Source organism: Lepidochelys olivacea (genome assembly GCF_965140295.1).
Source record: "Lepidochelys olivacea isolate rLepOli2 genome assembly, chromosome: 8".
Classification (NCBI taxonomy): Eukaryota; Metazoa; Chordata; order Testudines; family Cheloniidae; genus Lepidochelys; species Lepidochelys olivacea.
In genome coordinates, this window is record NC_140418.1 from 64,327,862 (window position 1) to 64,341,633 (window position 13,772).

The 13,772-nt window shown below is 41.4% G+C and overlaps 1 protein-coding gene across 2 annotated transcripts in view; it reads right to left on the reverse strand.

The window, feature by feature from the left end:
• Positions 1 to 276: 276 nt before the first annotated feature.
• Positions 277 to 13,772, reverse strand: part of DENND1B (DENN domain containing 1B) — a 237,433-nt gene continuing 223,937 nt past the window's right edge. For both annotated transcript variants that reach the window (XM_084637445.1, XM_084637446.1), the window contains 3 exons: positions 7,209 to 7,297; positions 3,928 to 4,144; positions 277 to 1,600 (listed from right to left, as the gene is read on the reverse strand). In XM_084637445.1, the coding sequence (XP_084493571.1) occupies positions 1,043 to 1,600; positions 3,928 to 4,144; positions 7,209 to 7,297 (864 nt within the window). In that variant the 3' untranslated portion in view covers positions 277 to 1,042. The remainder of the gene's footprint in view (positions 1,601 to 3,927; positions 4,145 to 7,208; positions 7,298 to 13,772) is intronic.

Below are 13,772 nucleotides of genomic sequence, written 5' to 3' on the forward strand. Positions count from 1 at the left end.
GGGTGGGGTATTTGTGTTCTTAATTGCTGAACCAATTACTTTAGATGTCTAGTGTTATAAGTAATCTTCATTCACTGCTCTTTAAAATACTGCACAGCTCAACAAAACAAAACTCCTAAGAAGCAAAGTGATAATTTAATGTTTCTTTTAAAGGTGGCTTGTAAAAATCAAATGGTCATGTTCAGCAGTGGCACAAATTAATGTTAGTACAGAATTATTAAATTGTAGAAATTTTAAAAACAGCAATAAAATCTATCAATTTCACTTACAGTTTCCTTTCTGAAAATTCCTAGATGAAAACATCTACATTGGGACACTGGATAATATGTCTTTAAAGTGCCTTAGTTGTAAACAGAAGTTAAGTAACTTCACATTATCATTCAGCACTTCACAAGAAAAAAGTATGCACCACCTTTTCAAGGTCTAGAAGACATGGCCACAGTTTCTGTTTATAACAAGCTCCCTATTATTCACAAGAGATCCTTTAGTTTAGAAAAGATCTTTTCCCCCTTTGCTCAAGCAGATACCTGCCATGGAAAATCATTATTACTCTTCTGAACGTTTGCAAGTCACCTTCTAAGATATATAAACCTTTCCCCCAAATGATTAAGGCAATTAACTCATTACAAACATCGATATTTGTAAGTTTCAGACAAATCTAAACTGTTTTGTTCATTTCACGCCCAACAGGATTAATACAGTACCTTCAGTATCTGGATATATGCAAAGATGATACACTTCCTGCTGCACAAAGGAACATTAGTAAGCACCATGCACCAGTTGTATATTCCACATACATACAAACTAGTACCTGATTTAAGAGTGCATTAGTATATTTAGTTCCATCTTGTAGACTTAAACACAGCCAACAAATTAACTGAGAAACATATAAGCAGATGTCTAAATCCATGTACTAATCAAAACACAAGGATTTTAAAACGTAAAAGTAATTATTCCTTTGGGATCTTTTGGTTATCATGTATTACATGGACTCCTGAGTAGTCTCTCTTTAACCTCCCATGGAAATAGTTTCAAAGTTCCTTTATGCTTTATTTCCACTGCTATTACTGGAGTAATTATCCTCTGAAATGTTTAAACTGTGGTGAAAAGCAGAGGTCACTTTACATAATGATACAACTTCATGAAGAAGCCCACTTTCTTCTGGGGTTTCCTTTCCTTCATCCCCGTCTTTTTGCCAAGGAATTAGAATGGATGGATGTTGACAAAGGTTCACAGGGAGCTGATCCTCTGAGGTATTGCTTAGTGTTTCATTCGGTTTTATCTTCCTATGGAAGGAGTCTTCTACTTGGGAAAATTCCAGAGAAGCAAGTTGTGCAACTGATCGTGTTGGAGAAGCTGACTTTACAAAATCTTTAGGGAAATCCACGTGGTCAGCACTAAGGGTTTTGTCACTGTTTTCTTCCTGCAGCACAGAGACAGATTCCATATGGTCACTAAAATCAACTTGCTTCCTTGGTGATGGAGGGAGCTGTTTCCCATGGAGAACACTATCATCCTGACCAAGATTCCACTCCACTGGGTCATTAGTACCACTACAGAGCAGAGCGAGGTTGCTCTCACTAGGTGCACTAGACTTGTTCTGAAACAAAGAACATGTGTTTTTACAGTTAATCTTACAAGAAGAACCCTTCCTCTCGCATCACTGAAATAAAAATCCTGTTTTCATGAAAGGATATACATCCCCTGAATTTCCCTAGATACAGAATGGCATAGCTGGGAAATTGCAATGCAAGCTTTTTGACACTGCCTCATCCCGACATTTAAAGATCACCTCTAGGAATGACAAAAGAGTTCAGTCTCCATTGCCCATTCAACCTTGACCACAAAGGTATAGCCTGTGTCAGTTGCAATTGTGGTTTTGCATTATGAGATAAGAAATTGAGATTCAGACCCCTGGCCACTGTTGGCAGTGTTGGTCCCAGGATATTAGAGAGACAAGTGGGTGAGATAATATCTTTTATTAGACCAATTTTTTGTTGGTGAAAGAGACAAGCTTTCAAGCTCCATGGAACTCTTCTCCAGGTTTGGGAAAGGTATTCCCAAGGTCACAGCTAAATGCAAGGTGGAACAGGTTGTTTAGCATAAGTAGTTAAAACACACTGTAATACCTTTCAAGGTGAAGTGGACAGTTAACTCCTCTCTAGTCATAGGACAAAAAAGGGGGGTTAGTGGGTTACAGATTGTTGTAATAAGCCATAAATCCAGTATTTTTATAAGACCATGATTTTTAGTGTCTAGCACAGCTATGACTTTAGATCCTGGGCTCATCTTTTGAAAGTGCTGTGCAGGTTTCCTTTTAGAATGAGGACTGACAGGTCAGATATAGAGTGATGACTTTGTGAAAAGTGTTTGCCCCTAGATGATAGGGTGTTTTTGTCTTTTATCACTTTTCTGTGTGAGTGCATTCGAGAGCGTAGTGACTGTCTGGTTTCACCTCATAATTGTTATTGAGCCATTTAGTGCACTGGATGAGGTACACCACATGTTGTGATAGGCATGTGTAGTACCCACAAATCTTGAAAGGTGTGTTGTGGGGGATATTGCTCATTTTAGCAGCAGAGATATGTCTACTGGTTTTGCATGATGTTCTGGCAGGTCTGGTGCTGCTTTGAATTGGTATGTCTGATCTCTGGAGAGCTTGCATCTGATGATGATGTTGGGGGTTGTTTGAAGGCCAGAAGAGGAGGTTTGGGAAATTCTTCTTTCAGGATGTGGTCCCCATGGAGTATGGGTTTTAATTGTTTAATGATACCTCACGTGGGTTTCAGAGTAAAGTGGTAGGTGACAACTAGGTGTGTGGTCAGAGGTTCTCTGCCCTGTACTGAAGCAGATTTTCCCACGGTATATCTACTTCCACCTTGTATTTAGCTGCGACAGTCTGAGTACATTTCTCGGATCTGAAGAAGAGCTCTGTGTAAGCTCAAAAGCTTGTCTCTTTCACCAGCAGAAGCTGATCCAATAAAAGATATCACCTCACCCACCTTGTCTCACCCATAATCACTGGGATTTCTATTCTTCGTTTCAGTAATCAGTTCCACACACATTTATTATTAATCTTTTAGTTCACAAACAAAATGGATATTTTATTAATGTAATCCTTGTATGGTGCTTATAACATCAATGTTGATCTGGATTAGCATCAGAGTTAATTGTTCCAGCAAAGGATCGCTAATATGGGAGTGCTTTTGACAACAGCAAATCTTAAGCACCAAACACAGAAGTTGAAACTTACAGATACAAAAGTCTTTTGACAGTGGTCACCAACACCAGGGAGCTGATCTAATGAAGATTTTAAAGATTTAGCAAAAGCTCTGATCCTGCAAAAGAATCTGTGCCCTGGGTCCAATGGGACCGTGAATTAGAAGCCTTGAGTGGACAGACCCATTTGTAGGGTGGAGCCTTAGACTGCTAAACTGAAAATGAAATCGTTTGTAAAGCAATGACTCCTTGGATCCCATGACTTAAACAAGCTGGGAAACTTCCCCAGAGTGATATACTTACCCCTATTTTCAATTGGGGAGTCCAAATTATTATCAACAGCCTCTAGAACGATAACTGAGACCAATTCCTGCCCAGGGGATAGAGGGAGAGAACATAAGACCCCCGTGCAGCAGCAGGGAGGATTCCCAACAAGCCCCAGATGTGGTTACCGCATCTAATGGCACACCACTGATAAACTGGAAAGGAGTATACCCAAATCCTCAGCTGAGGAGCATTCATACTGTGGCTAGCAGCATGAGTTTGTTAGAAAAACATGCTTCTGGTTTTTGGAGCAGCAGCAAGGCACAGTTGTGATGTGTGAACCATTCTTCCATATACTGGGCCATGCATGCAGTTTCCACCAGCGAATGCCAGCTTCTATTCTAAATTAATGAGGTTGTTTTACACATGAAAAAGATGACTAACCATAGCCTTATAATCAATATCATCTGTTGATCTAAAGAAATCCAGGCTCTTTGCTCCTGAGAGCTTTCCTTGATCTGAACTGTGTGTGCTCAGCGTGTCCAAAATCTCTCCCAGCAAGTCCATTTCTCCTGTGTGATAAGACATTACTCCTGTTTCACCAGAATCGTCACTATCATAAAAATAAGCGGAAGCTTCCTCGCTGTCTTCAGATGATAACCTAAAAACAATAAACTTTCCATCAGCTAAAAACGTAAAATATTTTATGATGTCAGAATGGCCACTTCTGTAAGTAAATAAGGATAGCTTATTCAGAGGCCATTTGAATTTGAAAGTGGACTTAACCTGGCGTTTGTTCCAACAATTTCACCGGCAAATAAGAACATGCGGACAGATGCAGGTGCAATCAGGGAGTAGGTATCTACATGCCCCAGTAACATACAGAAACAAAAAAGGAGGCCAGGTCTTGTAAAGCCAGCATTAAGTAGTGATGGATTTATTTTATGTGTAGCATTACGAAAATAAAGTCCACAGAGTACAAACAGCCTTTTCGAATATGGTCTACATATTAACAGTATTTGACTGGAAAATGATAACACAGACACCATTAATAAATAAGGAAAAAAATCATGTTGCTACTGGTAGCATGTAGATATTTTTTCTATTCATCAAAGTAAAGGAGATCAGCACTGACTGTAACTTCAGTCTCAATGCTTATTACCATTCTGGTTAAGAAGTACAGCAGGATGCAATAACTGTAGCCAAGCGGCTGGAAGGAGAGAATGAAAGTCAGCGACTCCCAGCAGCACAAATATAGGTCCCACATCTACTTTCCTCTTAATTTAGGTCCCACATTTACCCCAGTCCTAGCCCTCCCACCCTCTCCACCTCCCACCCTCATCACCACCACCATTTCTACACTCGTACTCATTCCCCTTCTTCCCCATTCCTTTGTTTCTCCTTTTCTCTTACCAACTCTGGAATGCTTACTCCATCTCTAAAAAGATCACAACTTCTTCATAGCTGGCTACCTCCAGCCCCTGACTCTCAGAGGGATCTGGATCCCTTCCTCTCACTTTGTCTTTGCAGCTCTCCTCTCTTATGGAGGCCTCTCCTCCTCACAAACTCCCTGCTTTGGATCGTGGCAGGGGTGTTGAGATTCTCCTCTCCTGTTCCTGACACTTCCTTCACCCTCCTCCTTCCCTTCTGGACAGCACTGCATGCAACCTTTCCCTCCTCTCCCCAACTCCCTTTGTTGCTCTCATCTATCATCCGCCCAACTCCTCCTCATCAGTCTTCCTCTCTGATTTTGTCTCCTGACTCTCTCTCTATTCTCCTCACAATCTCCCTCGGTGACTTCAACTTTGATGTTGATGTCCCACCTGACCCCTTAGGCACAAGTTTCAGTGCCCTCACATCAAACATATGCTGCCTGATTTCACTTCCATGACCCCTCATGATGTATCCCCATCCTATTTATCATCTTTCATTCACTATTGAGATGTTGACTTATGTCTCCGGTTAGCCCATGATGCCAGCCTTCATTGCCCACTCATCATTTTTCCAAACAAATACCTTTATGCTTTCTCCCATGATGTTCCTCCTGCTCGGAAAAAGCCCTTATAAACATAGAAATGCAGGGAGGCAAGGGACCTTGAAGGGAGATCACCCCTGACAGGTGTTTGTCTAACCTGTTCTTAAAAGCTTCCAGTAATGGGATTCCATAACCTCCCTTGGAAGCCTGTTCCAGTGCTTAACCGTCCTTATGATTAGAAAGTTTTTCCTCATATATAACCTACATTTCTGTTGCTGCAGATTAAGCCAATTACTTCTTGTCCTACTTCAATGGACATGGAGAACAATCAATCACCATCCTCTTTATAACAGTGCTTAGCATATTTGGAGACATTTATCAGGTCCCCCCTCAGTCTTCTTTTTTCAAGACTAAACATACCCAGTTTTTTTAACCTTTCCTCATAGATCAGGTTTTCTAAACTTTTATCATTTTTGTAGCTCTCTTCTGGACTCTGTCCAATTTGCCTTGCTTAAAATGTGGTGCCCGGAATTGGACACAGTACTTCAGCTCCTGGGGCCTCACCAGTGGAAACTAGAGCAGAACAACTACCTCCCAGGTCTTACATACAACACTTCTGTTAATACACCCCAGAATATTATTAGCCTTTTTTGCAATAGAATCACATTGCTGACTCATTCAATTCATGATCCACTATAATTCCCAGATCCTTTTCAGCAATACTATAGCCTAGCCAATTATTCTCATTTTGTAGATGTGCACTTGATTTTTTCCTTCCTATGTGTAGTACTTTGCAGTTATCTTTATTGACTTTCATCTTATTTGAGTTCAGATCAATTCTCCAATTTATCCAGGTTCTTTTGAATTCTAATTCTGTCCTCCAAAGTGCTTGCAACCCTCCAGCTTGGTGTCAACCGCAAATGTTATAAGAATACTCTCCACTCCATTATCCATCATTTATGAAAATATTGAATAATACTGGATCCACGACAGACTCCTGCTGGACCCCGCCAGATACATCCCATCACTTTGACAGTGAACCACTGATAACTACATATTGAGTAAAGTCTTTCAATCAGTTGTGACCTCCCCTTATAGTAATTTCATGAAGACCACATTTCCCTAGTCTGCTTATGAGAATGTTCATTCCCCATATGCCTTACATTTGTGTATAAAGATCCACAAAACTACCTCATTATTCTTCTTCAAAACCCTCCTAAAAGCTCTCCATTGCTGTGATGCCTTAAAAAGACTTGACAATGGTTAGGCTGGTTGTGCACTGAGATCACTGACTTTCATGCTGACCAATATTATCTCCTTGTTTCCTTGTCTCCTTGCCTCCTACCTCATCTACTTGTTTGTATCAGTCTGTTGTCTCGTCTTGCAGGTATATATAAGCTCTTTGGGAGAGGGACCATCTTTTTGTTGAGTGTACGGTGCCAAGCACAAAGGGGTCCTAGTCCATGACTAGGGCTCATTGGTGCTATAATAATACAAATAAATAAAATAATAATAATAATATGCTGCCCTTGTTTCTCTGCTACTAAAAGTAGGATTTTATTTCCATATTAGACACTAGAACATGTAGCAATTTTTAGGTCAGGAGTCACACTGGCAAAATATTCACTCACATGAACTCAACTGGTTTAAAAATCCATTTGTGGGACAGACTGACATACATATATTCTCTCTCTCTGTGTGTGTCTCTCTCTCTCTCTCTCTCACACACACACACACAGAGGTTGCTTACTTGCTTGTTCTGTCCATTTCATCATCATCGTCATCATCCAGGACAGAATCATGATTGCTGACATTGGCGAGGTGTTGGTTGAAACGCGTCTGGAGAGGAAAAATCAACACTGTGATCTTTCTTTATTTTCTTGCCTTCTGATCACTGTTCATTTGGGGTCAGACCACACTCTATTCATTTATTTCAATGAGAGCAGAGGCTCTGAGCACCTACAGGAATTGAGCCCTTGATGGGCAGCATTATGTATTGATAAGAGAGGTCCTTTAGGGATTCTCACAGGAGGACCAAAAGAACTCAAACATCACCGATAAAAGAGCAAACAGCACAGTACATTTTTCTTTATGGACATAGATAGCCGAATAATTCATGTAAACCCTTAACACCAGTTGAAGACTGACCATTGAAGATGAAGAAACTGCACTGGAGAGCACGGGCTATTTTTTCTTGCAAGCATCTTGGACAAAGAACTGTGGTTCAATGTCTCCAGACATGTATTTGTGTGAAGTTCTCAAGTTTAAGTGGCCAACTGTGTATGAGAATAACTCATTTCTGGGAATAGCGACTATTAAACGAAGCATGAGGCTCTTTATGTATCTTCTTTACCATGTAGAATGCAGTATTCTGTTGAAGTGTTTTACTCTACTTGAACAAATGTCTCAATTACCTTAATAAAAACTATGGGACAGAAATTTTGGTGGTTTGTACAATCGAAAGGGCAGAAACCTGCTTCAAAATTCTATGCAGCTTTAATATTTATGTGACAATTAACCTATGCAGAAGAGCCACAGAAAAGATCTTCACAAATCGGAAAACTGACCATTGTGAAATGTATGGAAAGCCAAAGTACCTATGTTAGCTAACTTAAAAAAAACAAAACCAAAATAAACCAACTATACACTACTATAGAGAAGTGCTACTGCCAGAAATCCATACATCATTATGGCAGATGGTTCAGGGAATGTCTAAGGGCTAGTCTACACTATGAGTTTATGTCAGATTTAGCAGCGTTAAATCGAATTAACCCTGCACCCGTCCACATAACAAAGCCATTTTTTTCGACATGAAGGGCTCTTAAAACGGATTTCTGTACTCCTCCACAACGAGGGGATTAGCGCTGAAATCTACATCACCGTTTCGAATTAGGGTTAGTGTGGATGCAATTCGAAGGTATTGACCTCTGGGAGCTATCCCACAGTGCACCATTGCAACCGCTCTGGACAGCGATCTGAACTCGGATGCACTGGCCAGGTGTACAGGAAAAGATCCAGGAACTTTTGAATCTCATTTCCTGTTTGGCCAGGCGAGCTCATCAGCACAGGAGACCATGCACTCCCAGAATCGAAAAAGAGCTCCAGCATGGACCTAATGAGAGGTACTGGATCTGATCACTGTATGGGGAGAGGAATCTGTGCTATCAGAACTCTGTTCCAAAAGACAAAATGCCAAAACATTTCAAAAAATCTCTGAGGCCAGGAGGGACAGAGGCTACAGCAGGGATGCAACACAGTGCCGCGTGAAACTTAAGGAGCTCACACAAGCGTACCAGAAAACCAAAGAATCAAACGGACGCTCCGGGACAGAGCCCCAGACATGCCGCTTCTATGCTGAGCTGCATGCAATTCTAGGGGGGGCCTCCACCACTACCCCACTCCTGTCCATGGACTCCGATGATGGTGTACTCTCCCCCATGCCTGAGAATTTTGCGGACGGGGAAGATGAGGAGGAAGAGGATGAGCTTGAGGACAGCACACAGCACACCATTCTCCCCAACAGCCAGGATCTTTTTATCACCCTGACTGAAATACCCTCCCAACCCAACAAAGCCTGGGAAGGGACCTCTGGTGAGTGTACCTTTTTAAAGATAATACATGTTATAAAAGCAAGCGTTTTTTAATGATTAAGTAGCCCTGAGGACTTGGGATGCATTCGTGGCCAGTACAGCTACTGGAAAAGTCTGTTAACGTGTCTGGGAGTGGAAATCCTCCAGGGACATCTCCATGAAGCTCTCTTGGAGGTACTCTAAAAGCCTTTGCAGAAGGTTTCTGGGGAGAGCGGCCTTATTCCATCCTCCATGGTAGGACACTTTACCACGCTTTGCTAGTAGCAAGTAATTTGGTATCATTGCGTGACAAAGGCTGGCAGCGTACGGTCCCGGTGTTAGCTGGCATTCAAGCAACATCCGTTCTTTATCTCTCTCTGTTATCCTCAAGAGAGTGATATCGTTCCTGGTACCGTGGTTGAAATAGGGGAATTTAATTAAGGGGACATTCAGAGGTGGCCGTTCCTACTGGGCTGTTGGCCTGTGGCTGAAAAGAAATCCTCCCCGCAGTTAGCCACGCCATTGGCGCTGAGCTGTTTGCGTTTGGCTAGCAGGGATCTTCCCTGATACCAGCCACACAGTGGGGTAAAGCGATCATCCCAGAGAATTGGATGGGCGGGGGGGGTTAGTTTGGTTTCTGCTGCTGCACGTTAACACGAAAACTGCAGCACTAAATGGCCAACTCAACGGGCTTTGCTTGGTATTGGAGAGGAGGGCGCTGCTGTTATGAAGGTTGCAGAAGCCAAAAGACTATGGCTTACCATTGCTGCCTGCAAGCTGAATTCTGTTGCCTGAGACTGCGTGTGTGATCTCTAATACCAAAGCCACAGGCACTCAATATAAGATGCAAAATGCGACCTTGTACCGAAATCATATGTGCTATGTAATGTGAATAGTGTTGTTCACCATGAAAGAGTATAGCCATTGTTCTGTAAAATGTATCTGTCAAAATACTTCACTCCCTTTTTTCCCTCCAGCAGCTGCAGATGTTTCAAGCCTCCCTCCTCTGTCCCAAAGGCTATCTCAGATAAGGCAGCGAAAAAACAGCACGCGTGATGAAATGTTCTCTGAGCTCATGCAATCGTCCGGCACTGACAGAGCTCAGCAGAATGTGTGGAGGGACACAGTAGCAGAGTACAGGAAAGTGGCCGATGAACGTGAGGAGAGGTGGCGGCAGGAAGATCAGAGGAGGCATGAGGCAACGCTGGGGCTACTGCGGGATCAAATGGACATGCTCTGGCGTCTGGTGGAGGTTCATGAACGGCAGCAGGATCAGAGACTGCTGCTGCAGCCCCTGTTTAACGGCCCTCCCTCCTCCCCAAGTTCCATAGCCTCCTCACCCAGATGCCCAAGAACGGGGGGGAGGGGTCTGGGGGGGAAGGCTCCGGGCACCCAACCACTCCATCCCAGTGGACAGCCCAAGCAACAGAAGGCTGGCATTCAAGAAGTTTTAAAGTGGCCTTTTCCTTCCCTCCTACCCTCCTCCACACCCCACCTGGGCTACCTTGTGAGTTATCTCCCTATTTTGTAATCAATTAATAAAGAATACATGTTTTTTAAACGATAGTGACTATTTCCTTTGCAAGCAAGCTGTGATAGAAGAGGGGAGGGCGGGTGGCTTACAGGGAATTTAGAAGCAACCAAGGGGGCGGGTTTTCATCAAGGAGAAACAAACAGAAGTGTCACACAGTACCCTGGCCAGTCATGAAACTGGTTTTCAAAGCTTCTCTGATGCACAGCGCTTCCTGCTGTGCTCTTCTAACCGCTCTGGTGTCTGGCTGCGCGTATTCCGCGGCCAGGCGATTTGCCTCAACCTCCCACCCCGCCATAAACATCTCCCCCTTACTCTCACAGAGATTGTGGAGCACACAGCAAGCAGCAATAACAATGGGAATATTGGTTTTGCTGAGGTCTAATCGAGTCAGTAAACTGCACCAGCAACCCTTTAAACGTCCAAATGCACACTCTACCACCATTCTGCACTTGCTCAGCCTATAGTTGAACAGTTCCTTACTACTGTCCAGGGTGCCTGTGTATGGCTTCATGAGCCAGGGCATTAAGGGGTAGGCTGGGTCCCCAAGGATAACTGTAGGCATTTCAACATCCCCAACAGTTATTTTCTGGCCTTCTTCTATTTCTAATATACCTTTTCTGAGGAGGTATTACTTATTACTGAGTTTTCTATTTTATGGGTGAAATCAGGCAAAGAACCCAGACTAAACTTTACAATGAAACCAATATTTGAGCGTGGAACAGAGTTCTGTACAGTCAATATCTAATGAAATAGTGGACAGCTGACTCGTCAGTGACTAATGCTACTGAACGTATCTTTTGAAACATATCCTCTTTATGGTTAGCAGCAGTGACACTCAGTTGTCTAAGCATTTATCTGTGTTGGGGCCATTAAAATACTTTGATTCCATAGGGAATGAACTAATTCTCAATGGAGATTCCCACTGATGTGTCGATTCTGGATAAATTTCTCATTTAATACAAATAAAGGCCCCTGTCCAGCAAGTGGCTCTGCAGAGCCCAGTCCTGTAGACACATCAGATTTAGTTGTTGCAACCATAAATCACCCCAGTGATGAAACAAGAAGTCTTCAAGAGAAGAAGGGCTATTTCAAAATGAAGAATTCATTCCATTTTTAAAAAATTTAGATGCTCTAGCTCACCAAAAATACAAATTAAAAAGAGCAACTGCAACAGGCTTTTTATACGGAAGCATTAATTCTATCAACAGAATAAACTGCCATGGGATTACACTGACTGGCTCCTAGAAACAAACAGTAAAAATAGTTGCAAACAGTGAATGCATCAGGTTAAAAAAAAAAAAAAGGTGTCTTTGGGAAATAGGAACTGAACAAACTGATTACAACTGGTAAATGCCACAGGGCTTAACAATTACCCTTGCCTGGGCTCTTTTGAGAGGTCTTCTGAAAGTATTACAGTTTGCCATTACTCTGCACATTAGTGGATAACAGCAGCAATAGAATAGTACATGAGTATGACACAACATATGCCGATGAAGTAAATAAAAATAAGAGAGACATTTCTGCCTTTCCCCTTGACTTTCACTCTCTCTTTGGAGATGGATTTTTGAATTTTTATGGGTGTGAGGAAAATTTTTTTTTACGTCCAATTGGTGAATGCTAACACAAATACAATGAGATGTACATAAACAATATTTAAAATCCTGATTAAAAATTTTAAAAGAAAGAAATATACTATAGGCACATTGCCAGGACTAAACAAGCACATTCACAATCATTTAAGGCACCATGAAATAGCCACTGAGACAAAATGCAACATATGTTTTTTTGAATAGATGATTTTCCTCTCAGAGTTGCAATAAAAATGACGAGGAGGGAGGAGTATGTCCAGACTGCTTTGCAAAAAAGAAAAAAACCCTCTTAATAAATTCTAAATGGAGAGCCATAAATCTTTTTCAAAGCTCCACTAGATGAAGTGACATAGTATGTGCACCTGCAAAAGCTGTCAAAGACATTTAAGAAAACCTTCCATTACTGATGAACCCTGCTGTTTGGAGTTATTTAAGCTTTTAATTTCTGTCTTTTCTGCATTTTGAAGTGTGCACACTTTTTATACCATTTCATAAAAAAAGGGACAGACCTTTGTTTCCTTCCTGATCCGAGTTCTAATAAACAGACCTCTTAAATTCATTACCACAAAAAACAAGATCGTAACCCTCCTTTCTTGCTGCACCAAAACTTTATAAAGACTTAATAAACTGCTGTCATAATTTGCTTTATAAAGTAAAACTTCCCACAATTACTAAACTCATATGGCTTCTTCCAGTTGGTACTGTTTATATAATAAATTTAATAATAAAATATTCATAAAATATATATATATACACACACACACACAAACACGTTTCATGAATTCTACATTTTTCTTAACTTACTTATAAGAGTAAAGTGAAGGTTTCTCTGATAGATATCCCCACCTCTTCTGGCTCACACAGATTATTAGCTATGTTATCTTTTCCTTGCTCTCTGTGAAATATAGTGTAAGTTCCACAAAGAAACAATTTAAGAAATGATTCGTTGGTGGACTCCATAAGCCATTTCACTGAACCACCCATCAAGCTTAACTGGCCTGTACAGGAGCTATGGGGAAGGTCTAATTGTAGCCAGCATGGGGATGAGTTCAGAGACCCATCTCCAACTCCCAGATGGCATCATGGTGCCAGCTGATGCCACGATAGCTTGAGCCATTCACCCATCCTGGAGCCTCTATGGAGCACTGGAATTGGTGGGCTGGTGACATATCTGTGATGTTGTTGCTTCTTCCCTACTGTCAAGACATGTTTCCTTTCATCAATAATGTATGTTATTTTAATAAAGTTATGACTGTTTAGCCATAATTTTCACAACTCTGTCTTTTCTGGTTTCTGCTTCTTTGGAAAACCTCCATCTTTACAAGGTTTGCTATCTAGAGGACTGAGGTGGATGCTGGCAACTGTGAATAAAGTGAAGATTATAGCAGAAACTATAAATATGGACAGAACCAAATAAAATGAGGAAAGTTACAAAAGGAAAAAGGTTCTCTTACATATGGCAGTGGTTTCATAAACTTGCTATGATGGCCCAAAAATCTCAAAAATGTAGGAGAAATACATAAATACTAAAGGATTTAAAAGTTAAATTGTTACGTTTTTGATTGGGCATGAAAGCCAATGTTTGAAATGTCAGCTTTTTAATTTAATATTTCAACTTTCAG